The 14,841-nt window shown below is 33.9% G+C and overlaps 1 protein-coding gene across 1 annotated transcript; it reads right to left on the reverse strand.

Annotated features, from left to right (window-relative positions):
• Positions 1 to 5,929: 5,929 nt before the first annotated feature.
• On the reverse strand, positions 5,930 to 14,659 carry LOC144442530 (integral membrane protein GPR180-like). Its single transcript, XM_078131897.1, has 9 exons — positions 14,434 to 14,659; positions 13,226 to 13,363; positions 12,715 to 12,918; positions 11,673 to 11,779; positions 10,693 to 10,816; positions 9,525 to 9,679; positions 8,651 to 8,842; positions 8,046 to 8,123; positions 5,930 to 7,551 (listed from the first exon to the last, which is right to left on the reverse strand). The coding sequence occupies exons 1-9, from the start codon at positions 14,588 to 14,590 to the stop codon at positions 7,393 to 7,395; spliced, it is 1,314 nt and encodes a 437-aa protein (XP_077988023.1). The 5' UTR covers positions 14,591 to 14,659; the 3' UTR covers positions 5,930 to 7,392.
• Between the last annotated feature and the right edge of the window lie 182 nt (positions 14,660 to 14,841).

The following is a 14,841-nucleotide window of genomic DNA, read 5'->3' on the forward strand; positions in this document are numbered from 1 at the left end:
ATTGTCACGTATAAATATCCTCACTGGATTAGTTAGGTAAATTAAAACTAGAAAAATGTGTGAAAGTTTTGTGAGTGTCAAATATACTTATGAGTAAAGATATATCATTGAAAGCAGTTGATAGCATTGATGGAGGCTTCAGGAGTTTCTGAAAAATACCTGTCTCATGTCTAGCCCTGCTTGTGTGATGTTGTGTTTCCATGACTTGATTCTGACTGTTGTCACCCCCACCCCAGTGACAACAGTCAATATAGCATCACTTACGCTACAACCATACAGAGCTATGACATGTCCAGGTAGTTGGAGACATAATAATGATGTATTCAAATAATAAAATTGTCCATGCCTCAAACCATGCAACACCACTACATGTATTGTAAATAGTACAGGGTGATAGTGTATAAGGGTGAACTGTTATCAGTCACATCATGTGATGTGTGAACTAATGTCAGGCACATTTCATATCAAATGGCTGGATATGATGATGTCAAGGACCACATGTATGACATATTGCCACAAAGTCTACTGTCGTGCTTGGAACTCGATTAGTTACATGACGTATACATGTACACTGCCACAACAAAATCTACTGTTGCGTGTGGGGCTACATTAGTTGCATGACTGCTTGTACCTACAGCTGTGTTCAACTACTTCCAGATTTCATTACGAAACAGGTAAATCACAATTATACTAGCATTGCATTCTTACGATATTGTCTTCAAACTGGCCAAAGGACATCATTTTGATCTTTTTTCCATGCCAGATAAATTTTCACTAAGATAGCTGCTATTAGGGAGTTGCACTAAGCAAGGTTTAGTTACATATTATTCATCAGAAATCAATAAATGCCACTGTGTGAAGCAGGTGTTCTTAATAAAATGGAGTCCATGGATATTTTTATCATCACATTGTATTGTTTTTTGGTTTGGTAGTTTGTCTTTTTGAATGTCTTATTTGCTTGAAATCCAAAAAAAAAAAGTCTTGCGCACGTACAAATTTCTCACAGGTTGCTTTTTGAATATGTATATATGGTAATGTCAAAGGTCAAAAAGCTCATAAATCCCACAGGTTATATGCCTCCATGTCACTTATTCGTATTACAACTTATCTTACAAATCGAATAAAATGAAATGCATAAAGATTGGGGGTGATGCATTTTGTGGCATGTATATCAAGCTTATTGTAGATGAACACAACATAAATATACCAAAATATGCCTGTATGTTTGTTTTCTGTTTTGTTGGACCAACAACACATACTGGTGTTTACACATGTCATAGATATTTGTATTATGTCAAATATTGTATAAGTTTATCATGACGTCTTTTTCTTTAGGTAGATATGTCATTTGATAACTTCAGTAGATTTGTGTATTCACTTTACAGGAGATATCGGTGACTTTAAAACCTAGATACATAGCTATAGGTGTACATCATCATAGATAACATGTATTGATATTTATCAGCAAGGTCCTGGCCAATGTCATTATGACCCTGTAGTCTGGATGTCAATGTGGTTTCTAACTAACTTGTGAGTGGAGGTGTAAATGGTAACGATAATGTATAGGAACTAGACTATGTGATTGGAGGTGTAAATGGTAATGATACTGTATAGAAACTAGACTATGTGAGTGGAGGTGTAAATGGTAATGATACTGTACAGGAACTAGACTATGTGGGTGTAAATGGTAACGATAATGTATAGGAACTAAACTATAGGACCCTATACTGTATACAACATTATTTCTGCCCTAAGAATTCAGCTTTAGTTCATATTACATGTGTTTCAGAGCGGGTTATGATAAACTGCATATAATTCTCTTGTCTTGCAAATATTCGGCAGATTAGAAGGGAAAGAAGGGATTTACACCGGAGTATTTAAATTTCTATTAAATCAAGTCCTAGAGGTCCTATGTGATGCACCAGCTTCTGGGTACAAATTTGAAATTTTAGAATTGTTGTGATAATCTTATGGAGTTCATGGGCATTCTTCTCTTCTATACATATATTTCATTTGGATTATATATATGTATTGCCTGGTAATTTACCGTCACTCACAAAAATAACCCTTTCATGGCATTAAGCACAGTGACCTAAGTTACATGGACAACGTAAATATTCCAGACACATGTCATCATGTCATCGTGTTTCTCACAATGAGATGACAAGTACGGTTGGGGTGACTGAGTTAAAAATTGATAAGTTATCAAAGTTAGGGAGATATATGTTGGGTTAATTTGTCTCATCAAGGTTTTGGTACGTTGTGACCTGGCCTCTTCCTTTCTATGTTTCATAAAGTGATAAGTATATAGTAACACATGCATTTAAAAATGCATTATGCTGCACTCAGATGATGTTTGTGTTCGTTTTTTGTTTTGTGAATATCCATGTATGTGGTTTCAGCTATTACCATAGTTTCTATCAAAACAGTGAGATAATAAAATAAGGTATATAACTCTGCTACCATAACTCAGCAGCTCAAAGTAACGATTCTAACTTTGTACCATACTGTCACACTGAATTTCCTTCATGTTTGTTGTTATGGCCTCACTTGTAGGTGACACTGACCTTCATCATGTCTGACAGAGTGCTTGTTATTTCGGTTAATGTTGCTTTATTGAGATCATATCTCTAGACTTTGTTCCTATGATAGTGCTGTACCTGTCCCCCAGTCAGAGTACAGCTACTTTGTGGTACAGTTAGAACTACTTTTTCATGAGTTTTAAACACATTAGGTATTATGTTTTCTTTTCATTGTCGACTGTACAACAAGGGACTGACATATGGTAATGTTAAATTTGTAGGTGTATTATTATATGCAATCTACGTAGAAAACGTTAACCTTAGGTAAAAGTCCTACCTTTAACTTTACAATACTAGAATTCTTCATATCAGGATAATTGTGTCAGCTATAGTTATTGACCTTATTAGATTATGATGAAAGATTTTAGAGGCGTACTAGATCCTAAGTAATTTCTATTCACCAATTATAGCGTGTGCGATGCATCAATTTTTGGGTACATAAATTTTCAGATTTTTGGTGATAATCTTTGTGGCTTTGCAAATTGTTTATATATTGTGAATATCTGTCCATTTATGAAGGAACTAAATATTCTTTTGTGGTTTCTGATTATTTCTGTTCTGAATGTCAAACTATGTGCATCATTTCATAACATATTACTGGTAGCTTAGAATTCTATGTTGTTCATCTCTCTGTTCCTGGTATTATAACAGTTGTGATATTCTTGAGTCCAACTATCACATTTGAATAACTCTTTTCTAAAATCAATATTAACCAAAAGTGTCCAACTATATTGATCTGTATACATTCAATGCTGTATTTTTCTTTTACAGGTGAATAATTCTGTATCAGTTTATGTACTCGTAGTCAATAAAAATGTCGTCTCCTGCAACTGACATAGCATCAACTGAAGATCCTGGTCCAATTCCTTTGGAGTTACCGTTCCTTGCTGTGCTCTTTTCTGCAGTTATTTTTACTATCTTGTTTTGTTACTACTTTGAATACTGCGACACGTATACCAAACTAAAGCGGTATATGAAATCCGGCTCTAAAACTTCATCTATTGCTGCAAATCAACGATCTCTCCACGAGTTGGAAGAGGGCGATGCTTCAACGTGCGATGTATTCATATGCTATGGCACCGACACTAAAGACTGGATGAACAAACAGCTTTTGCCAAGACTATGGAAGTTGAAAATTGGAACGCAGTATACCTCTGTTGTTTACCCAAATGACTTGGACCTCCCTGCAAAAATAATCACTGATGACTTCAGGAATACATTTGCAAAGAGTTCAGTGATTGTTCTGATAATTACTGAAGATTTCGGTACAAAATATTGTAAAAAATATGATGAACTATTTTCAGGAACTGGGAAGCATTCTATGGAAGAAAAGCTGTTACTGCCCATCATATTCCCAGGGGGTGACTGCTCTAAATTGTCAAATTCAATACAGAGTCAGTTACTTGGCACAACTCAGTATCACTGGCCTGATGATTCACGAGAACGAGACGAGTTTTGGAAAATATTTGTCCAGTGTATAAGTGAAAGATTAGGGAAACATGGCCATCAAAACCCAGCATTTCAATCAGACTAAGTCCAGGGTATTTAACCAAGCATTTATAATCAACCACCACAGTACATTATAGTTTGACTAGTCATAATATTTTGAAACTTAATGTCCATTATGGTTCCATCCTTTAAATTACAATTTATGAATGATTTATGGAACACGAGTTTAAATATCATCCGTCTAATTCCAGGAAACTACATATTTCAACCATGATTTGTTTCTCTTTTTCTCCTTGTGCCTTTGATGTCAACAAACAGACTTTGCTTAGCGCTTGTGTCCAAAACCTAGCAGCTAGAGTATATCTGAGACTGGCAAACATAAAATTGTCAAAATTAAAGTAAATCTATTCATAACACAAAACCAAGAAAATGAGAAAAATGGTTTTACACGTATTTGATTTTTTGAACGATTTTGAAGCCAATAGTAAAGACACATTGCTCTGTATTTTTCATTGTTAGTATATTTCTTACAGTACAGCAATCACATCAATCTTTAGTATTTGTAAATGTCATGGCAAATAGATTTCCAATCATAACTAGCAATTTTTTATTTCTTTTTCTGTATTCTACTCATTAATGTTGGTCTACCTTTTTGATCTGTCTCTAGAGAAACTGTGAAAACATTCATGAAACCACAAATAAAGTCTCAATTACAAATACAACCTGTTGTCATATCAGTTTGTTTTGTACTTTAATATTTCAAACATTTCTCAAATGATTTATTGAGTTACAATTTTGCCTAGAATGATATGTTAATATTTATGTTAAATTTGGAGAATACAGCTATGAGACAGCAATTAATGTCTCAATGTTGCAACTATTCCACTCTTGTTACATCAGTTGATTTATACATCAAGTTTATGTAGTTCTCAGTGACACGGTTAATAGACTTGCAGCAGTTAACCATGTCTGTGCAGGAAAAATCTCCAACAGTATACATTATGTTAGATTTGTAAATTGACAATCATCACAGGATTAAGACTATAAAGCTTGTGAAGCCATAGTTAACCATAAATGATATTCCATCCATGACATATATACAACAGCCAAAGACAGAAACGTGTTTATTCAAAGTACATTTACATACCAGGTATTGAAGACAGCAGTTTATGCTCAGTAAAAAGGTGTGTCACCTATCATTACTTTTGAAGATGGAAGTATTCAATACACAAACCTCAATCCTGACAAACAGTTTTACCTATGGTAGGACATGTTGGTCTCAGTGATATTGGGTTGATGTCGGGCCAAGGTTTTACTTATACACAAAAAGTGAAAAGCAAAAATGTAAAATATTTCAGGTAAGTAAAGTTTATTACATTGATGTGTGTACCTTATACATTTGTATTTGATGTATGAATTTCATAAGGGTACAGATTTTGAAGGCTGTTGTAAATTCATTGAAGGTAATGTCTTTTAACAGTACCATTTTGACTAAATCAGGATACATTATTCACCTGGTGGAAGCAACTTGCTGGCCATATCAATCAAACAGTATACAACCCAATGCAAACAACTTGTACAAAATATCAGTATTTTTCAATAACTTTCTTAAGAATATTTCAGTAAATTCACAAAGAAGCTCCTGAAGATATATAGTAAAAGGTTTAGTCAAAATAAAGATTTTTTTTTTTTTAGAAAAGTTAATATATTATTAGCTGTAAACCCTTCCCCTCTCTCTCTACTACTACCATTAATATGTTACTACCTGGATCATGGACACACCTGAAGTGCACTACAAGTTTCAAATTAAGAAATCACATATTTATAAATGATGAAATTTCATAATGTTGATAAAACTATCAATTTCTTCATAATAGCTATGCTGTCATAAAGCCAGTTTGTAAATAATATGACACAATAACTTATAAATAAAGTTTGTTTCGTCTCAATTTCAAATCTAAAAATTTCCTCAAGATCTGGTGCTATTCACAACAACTGGTGTTAGTCTAATACTGTAGTTGGACTGATACTTGTTTATCTTACAAACCCAAAAAGTTAGTATTTTCAGAGCCTTTAAAAGGGCACAGATGGTTTTTGGAGGCAATTTTTGTTGCCTACAAAGTGTTACATATTGTATTCTAAATACTGAAGCACACTCATTCGTTACTTGATACTGGTATAACTCAATCCTGGTATTTAGATATAATATATGAAAGATTTGATGACATAATTGTTGGTATGTATCAACAAATCTGAGGAAATCCCTGTCATTACATGAACAACGCATCAGTTAGATGGTTGGTAAAAAGTGACACGTCATGGCTACATGAATCATTGTAAACACTATACTTGTTTAGTTTAGCCATGGTTTTATGTAAAGTATTACTAATCAAAGTAAAAACCGTCCAAACTCACCCTGTGCCCCTTTAATATCATTAATAAAAATGAAATTGACTTTTTATTATAAGTTCAAATTTAAAGTTCAAGGACATTCCAGGACTTGGGGATTGACATATTTTAGTGGACTACGTTAATACTATTCAGGATTTTGTCGTACATCTCATCAACAGACATCTATTTAATGAGTAAACAAAAAATTACAATTTATTAGCCAAGTAAGTCATGAAAGGCTGACATGTTCAAATATAGCCTAAAAACTTGATATCTGTTTTGAAAATGTAGGTTGTCAATCAAATATGTTGAGTCAGATAGTCAAGTCTTTAGCCTAGTTCAGGTTCAACATCTTCTTATAAACATTCCATAAACTTTGCAGGAGAAGAAGTCATTTTTCAAGGTGTGCTTTGTAAGTCCAGGACTTTCATGAAATTTCTAGCCATGTTTAAACCCTGGGTTAGCTCTAATCTGTAGAATACTAGTAATTGATTTCTGTCCATCCAACATTCTGTTAATGTATCTAAAAACACCCAGTCAAACAATCCATATTCATCAAAATCTACATTTTAGGTAAACTGTGGGTTGGAAGGGATTAGTTTCTCAACTATATACCTAGTGCAGAAAATTAAAGTAATCAGTAAGAAATTTGTACCTAAATCTAATTTGACCTGTTCAGTTAACAAAGGCAACACAATTCGCAAAGGAAAGTTTGTTATTTCAGACTCTAGGTTTGCATGGGATAGGACACATGGAAGTTAAAAAATACATATTCGCTAATACAAGTTTGCACTGGAAATACTACAGAAATTGTGTTCAGCATACAGTGGCAGGAAACAGGTATGTAAAATACCAATCTATAAAGTGCTAGGGTTCTAAAATTAGACCCTCTAACTGACTATCATCTATTTTTTCAAAACTATATTTATAACTATCAACTATTTTTTCCAAAAAAAATTTTCACTGGCTGTTATCTGTGGAGTTTGATGCCAAGGTTTTTATCCATTCTTAGAGACAAAGTTGATGAAGACAGAGCAGAGACTTCCCAGTACAGACTTCTTGATAGGAATAGTTTATACAACATAATAACTGCAGTGGTTTGTGCTGATATCACTCCTATGGTTATCAACTGTAAGAAAGAAACAACACAACATAGTCATCAGATTCAATATCACTGGGTACTTGATAAAGGATCTCATCATGATCTTATTTTTAGCATCACAGTTCTATCATGTTTATACATATGTAATTATATGGTTTACTTGTTCTTCTATCATATCCTTGCGTATATATATAAACATGACAGAAGTACAAATGAATCACCTGTGTCTCTGACTTTATGCATCTACTCACCAAATACTACATAAACGGCTGAATTTGTATCTTTATATCTATGATAGCTGACATCACAATTTAATCATACCTGTGCAATATACATCTTTGATTTGATACAAAGAAATGCATTCACCAGTTCATTTTTTAAACACTGATTTTATTCATCAACTCAAACTTTACATGAAATACTGCATAAATTGTTTGAATTCCTACCTTATACCTACAATAATGGATTTGATAATTCCACAACTCACACTACATCAAATACTACATAAACTATTTTCTTACCTTGTATCTAAGATAACTGGTAAAGACCAATGATGTAATCACCATGACTGGATAGGATAGAAACCATACAAGGCAACTCTGTAATCAAAAGATATGATAACCATTAAGACATCGCAACTAGAGTAATCCTGTTACATTGTCATTTTACAAACAACCACTTTATAACTTTGCTGTGGATTTGATGTACAGTAATACATACTAGGTGGGGGTCCTTTGAACTTTGTTTTGTACTGCTTCACATATGATCCAATGTGGCAACCAATTTTAGTGTGTGTATGTTAACAACAGTAATCCCTTTGAGCAACTTAAGGAGAAGGGAAAAAAATTAGAAAGAGTGACATGGCTGCCGCAATTGTGGGGATGCGGGGTATGGTTTGGAAGCTAACATTTTGTACCTGTTTTTGGATGCTGAATAGAGAGAAATAAAACTCTATGACAACATTTCATTTAAATCATTAATTATACTTTATTTGTATATATTTCATGTTTCATTCTTGATACTTGGATATAAGGTTGCGCACAACATGAACTTTGACTGTGAGAACAGACCGTGACCTTGCACAAGTAGCGTGCAAATATGAGATACAGAATCAATGATTTCTTACCTTAGCAAAGTTTTTATAGAAATCTCGTCTAAGTGCACTTCTCTCTATAGACACAGTATTGTATAAATTACCCATGAAAATAGCAGCTAATAGAATTCGGATTACTATAAGTAAAACACCAGCTGGGTTTTGATATGCATTGTAGACTTTGTGTTCACTGCCTTGTAGCAGTTCCCATAGTAACAAAATACCCTGGTGATGGAAATATGGAAAAATAAATATTTTTAAGCAATTCAGTAACATGCACTTGTCACAGAGAATGTTTTTGGTTCAGAATGTACATTGTTGGGTTTTCCATATGAATAAAATTTCCCAAAATGAAAATAATAAATCGAAATGTGCAAGTCATTGAATTCACAGCTACCTCATAATATATATATTTATGAACAATTAATACCCATCAACCAACTGAGATATATCAATCAATAAATAAATAAATAATTTACCAGAATTCTTCCAAGATATTTGTTATGATTCTTTCCTTTAGGCCAGAAATAAACACCAAAAGTTACTGTTATCATGGCAAACATCACTCATTTATTTGTTTGTTTGTTCGTTCGTTTGTCCGTTCGTCTGTCCGTTTGTTCATTCATTCATTCATCTATTCATGTACCATGGACAACAACAGTTTTACATCTAATTACTATTATCCGACATTCACTATTTATACCATTTCAGGAATAGTTTAACTCTGATAAAAATATGTGAATGTAATGATAAAAAATTCCTGACAGGATACATAGAGAGAACAAAGAACATATTAAAAATTGACAATAATGTCTTACTAAAAATCATGAAAAGGGCTAGCAATGTGGAAACGGCAGGTGTTGGAGTGACTTGACTGACCTGTCTGACCTGGTTAAAATTAACATACCTGGTAAACAGATAAACCTAGTGATACTGGAATGACAGGTTTAGACTTCCATAGATTAATTTGACTATTGTGAACCTTTGAACTTCCTAGACTCCACCCCATGGATAAATTCATCAGTAGATATAACATTTGAAAATGTGAACAAATATCCAAAACTGAAATAAAATAGAGAAATGAGTAAATAAAGTGTACTTATGAAAATTCATAATAGTCTAACAAGTCTCAAATGTACTACATATTGATTACATTTTACTGGATAAAATATCTGTGAATTCTAAACCCAGTATGATAAAATTGACATACTTCAGTTGTCATAGAGATGAAATGTAATTTCTAGAGTTACAATGTATAGACAGAAATTAATGTTCTTGTGGCACATTGAGGGCGCTCTTGTAGGGAGCTGTAAAGTAATAGTGAAGTCATTGAGGACTTCAGTCTGAGTGCTGTCACCAAGGAACGACCATCCACTTTCGTTTTTTGATGCTTTGTGTGTGTTTTAGGCAAGTTTCCTTTTCCACAGCTACTTTTTTGGTACAGAGTATCGAGATCATGCAGATGTTTTATTTGTGTGTAAAATTGCCAGGTTTAAGCCATTGGTAGGGCCTACACTTTTCCAGAGCTATAGTTTCTTCTAGAGAAGGTTTTTTTATCTTTGGTTTTTAATGCGAGGCCAAGGAAGGGCTGGCTTTGTCTCTCAGTTGCGACAATTGATGTGTAATCACTTTTGTCTTTGTACACTCTCTATGTGTGCTATTAAAGCCTGGTGGCAACGTAACCAAGTAATGTAAATAGCTTGTTGGTGTAAGTTTGTGTATGACGCCACAAGCGCAATCAGGAATGATACATTTTATGTTTGTGTAGAATTGTTTTAACTCACATAACCAGACTGCCTCTAAACAAATGATAAAGTCCAAATGATTGAATGAACTAAATTCAAAGCTATATTCAGCATAAGTTTACATTTTCTTGTTTTTATTGTTGTGACATCACAGCTGGTTGATGCCTTCATTCTAGAATTCAACACAGGTTACTGGGTACACTTTAGCTCACTAACAAAGACACACTATGTTGAATATAAACAAGGGTCAGCTGAGACAAAGTTAAAATTATCAGAATTGTTATACTTTGTGTGCAATTGTAGATGACTTTCATCTTAGATTTAACTTACATTGTCCTGTAAATTCTAAGAAAGCTGACCCTGTGCCATCCTTGGAATAGCCATACAAGTGAAAAAACATCAAAAATATGCCAAGACACTGTAACGCTGTGGCAGTGGAAAGTAATTTCAGCACCTAGAAATGAATATGGTTTCATTAGTTAAAGGATCGGAACAATAAATACTGGATTTATCTATTTCATTCATTTCAATGCACTTATTTAATTTTGTACACTCAGTAGTATTGTACACATGTAAGGCAGGATGTGGCTTATTTCTTTGCAGTGTTATGCTCTATACTTCATATATTTTGACAAGTCTATGTAGAACAAAGTAATAAACAAACAACAAAAACAACTAAGCAACAAATGTTACTGACACACAAGTACTTCACTTGATTGTCACACACTATATGGTTAACTGCATGTATGTACATACATGTATGTGTGTGTATGTGTGTATCTGTGTATGTGTCTGTGTATGTGTGTGTATGTGTATGTATGTGTGTACATTTTTTGTATGTATGTATGTATGTATGTATGTATGTCTGTGTGTGTGTGTGTGTGTGCGTGTGTGCATTGGTGTGCGTGTTTGCCCATGTGCGTGTGTGCATACACTCATGTATGTATGTATGTATGTATGTATGTATGTATGTATGTATGTATGTATGTACATACATGTATATCAACATGATTTGACAGAATTATAGATGATTACAGTTACTCTTTGGCTACAACCTTTTGTACATACAATAACAATCTTTTTAACACATTTAATTTTTTTTTAGCTTTTTGCAATTTAATGACTTTCAGACACAGACTTGGTATATGTTGTCTCACATTGATTTTTCAAGTAGGAAGTCATCATAATATTCTTTTATAAATTAAAAATCCAAAAATAAATACCAAATCCTCATTCATATGACCACTTTAATTACAAAATATTCCATAGATTTTTATAAACAATTAGAGTATAGATTAACTAAAACTTACCAAATGCATTGGTCCACCTTTGATAATGGTGTGGTATATTTCAGAAGAAAAAATACAAATTAAAACAAAATATAAAATAACAATAATCTGATAAAATGCCAGCAACCCTGTAAAATATAAGAGAGAGAAACATGCTAGTGAGATTTTCAAGAAGTATCACATAAACTTAAAGTTGATTGTCAACAAGAAGACAATTTTCTGCCATGTTGGGATATAGATACTATGTATGTACAAGAATGAATATTTATGGACTTTGCGTTCATAGTATCAAATGAAAATTTCTACTCACAGATTCTTGGAAGTGAATCCCAAGAATTCCAAGGAAATGTTTTGACTGTGTTAGTAGAAATTTTTATTTCATACAATGTATGTAGATGAGTACTTCTTTTTATGTCTTTTTTTTATACATGTGTCTCTGTGTGTGTGTCTGTGTGTGTGTGTGTGTGTGTGTGTGTTTGTCTGTGTGTCACTTGGGGTACATGCTTAGGGACAATTGCATTGACACACAAGCTCAATAAACAAACTTTGTTCATTTAGACAAAAAAAAAACACTCCCCCTAAATGAACATTCACAAGAGCATGTTTATATATGATGTAAACCATCATGAAAATTGTAGCGGTCACATCCCTACAATCGATATTAACGAAAACCCTGCAGTGTATCTCACATTGGCAGTAAATCCGAATAAACTTATCAACATCTCAATAGTAAATACAGAACCTGTTATTGTTGAAGGTGTGAAAGGTTTCTAAATTTGGTTAGAAGTGTGAAAATGAAGTTCAACAATCACATTGACACCAGACCCCCCCCCCCAAAAAAAAAAAAAAAATAATAATATATATATATATAAATGAAGTTCCTTTATTGAGCTTGTGTGACATTGCACAATCATCCCATAAACTGGCTTTGCTATTTCTGGATTCCTTCTGCCATGTATCTATTGTTGCTATGTCTCTGTTTATCATAATAGTGAACAAACATCATCATTATTATTATTACACAATTCTCATGACCTTAGCATTTATATCAGCTGGAACTAACCTGTTTCTTCATCACTGAAATGGTCTGTAGGATTCCCTAGACTATCTGGATTGAGTAGTTTTAACTGAAAACTGACTGAGATGGGATCTGTGAGTGGTAATCCTGTATTCCGACATGTATACTGGTCTGCATACACTATGTGCCATACTCTAGGATGGATGAAATGAGCCAATGTCTGGTTACCGGTCATATCCTGGAACTCATCTGTTGGTAGTCATGACAACAAAATCAACTAATGTAACTTGCAGGTAGACTGTAAGATACATAGTGTTGTTCAGCACTATTCAGTCTCATTTGAACTCTTTGTTTACACAACCGAACATGGATGTTTTATGAATATTAGACTTGGTTGGTTTACACTTACATCTCATTCTCAGCTTTAATGTAGAAATTTTGAATTCTTTCTTTTTTTTATTTTGTTTACAGGTTGTACAATATGCATGTATGGGTAGACTTTATACTTTGCATACACATCTCAGTGAATGTGACCACTCCACCTCTTACTACTTACGAGATAGTTTGGCTAGCTTTAATTTCTCCCAGCAGTCTGACAGAGTACTTGCAATGGACCACTGGTCATCCAGATAGAATAGTAACTGGCCATCTTTACCTGTACTGTTTAATTCATACAGTACTGCAGCTGACTCCCCTATTGAAGGATACAGGCCAAGAAAAAACAAAAGAATTATTAGGTTTAGCCATAGGTGGTGTACTTCCTGAAATGGTTCATCTGCTAGACATGCAAATTTCAACCAGTTGTATCAGATAGCAGGACTGTGTTTCACCCAAGTAATTAATGTTAACTTTGCATGCCATCTCAGTATCATACATTTACAGGAAAAGTAAAATTAGTATTTCAAGTGTAGTAATGGTAAGGAAACAAGGTAAAGTAATACCATCGTGACAGACTCTGGAGTCACTTTACAGTCTATGGCAACGATAACAGACCTGTGTACATGTATATCAATAAGCAGACATTTAGTTGATGAAAATTTACAATTACTAGTCTAACTGTTAGACCCTTGGGGAGTTCTGCTAACTTTAAAATCAACCATACATTGCATAATGTGAAAGGTGCTGTCACGGTGCACAGAATGACACATGAATTGTTCCCTTATCATTGACCATGTTGACTGTATTTATAAATCTAATGTGCCAGTAAATATTATTCCAGTGGTATTTGATATTTGATGTTGAATTTGCAACTGTGATTGCATAGTGGTTTTTATATAAGACATTATAAAGATGACATGTTTTCCTCTGAGATTTTGATGCAAAATAAATGATAGTGTTTTGAAATAAGTTCATATTTATAAACACCATAGGCAACTAAAGAACTAAATATTAGTATGCATATACAAAGTTAAATGACATTCAGACAATAGCCAATACCTGCATGAACCATATTCATAACTAACCCAAGGCCAAACACTCTTCCAAGAGGGTTTCAATCCCCGGTTCTCACATTAATATTACCCTTTTCAGTCATACATACGGTTGTTCTTTTAGCTTTGTAGAACTGGGCTTTTTAAAGAGCCATGGCCTGGCCTAAGGGACATTTAAATCTGTTGCTGTGGTTACAATTTGACTACACTATACAATACTATACTATTGTCATGTCTACACTATACTACTACTGACTATATGGCTGCGACGTACCTGAGACCGGTGTGACATTTTGAAAACATCATGGTTCTAATAGTACTTTATCGCACTTACCATGAAAACAGAACTTGGTGATGTATTGTCCATATGTCTCAGCCGCCTTGACTGAACTGAAGGTACCACGGACTGTCTTCGCCGATACTTCTAAACAAACGTTGAAAGTTATCGCCAAAATAAAATATGCGATATCGCACGTCCTATCGATCTTCATTGTGGTACCTCACCATTTAGTGTAAATACAACAAAAAACAAACATTCTTGACATGGCAATCGACCTGCCGGTGGCCGCCATGTTTATTTTCTACGTGGGAGAGCCACAAAAGGGTAAGTGACTTTACTTTACGACAAAGATTGTTCTCATTGCCTGAATATTCCTTGACGACCATACCCCATTTAGTAGCACGGTTTCAAATGGGGGAAATAAATAAAATACCCATCGAAGTCACTGTAATAGGCAGCGCC

Source organism: Glandiceps talaboti, chromosome 11 (assembly GCF_964340395.1).
Source record: "Glandiceps talaboti chromosome 11, keGlaTala1.1, whole genome shotgun sequence".
Taxonomy (NCBI): Eukaryota; Metazoa; Hemichordata; class Enteropneusta; family Spengelidae; genus Glandiceps; species Glandiceps talaboti.

Bases quoted from the DNA above. Each gene is read 5' to 3' on its own strand.
- LOC144442530 (XM_078131897.1), bottom strand. From the start codon at position 14,590: ATGAAGATCGATAGGACGTGCGATATCGCATATTTTATTTTGGCGATA. The intron at 12,919-13,225 runs GTAAGTAGTAAG...GACTACCAACAG, and splicing joins AAAGCTAGCCAAACTATCTC to ATGAGTTCCAGGATATGACC. The intron at 8,124-8,650 runs GTAAGAAATCAT...TTTTGATTACAG, and splicing joins TCTATAAAAACTTTGCTAAG to AGTTGCCTTGTATGGTTTCT.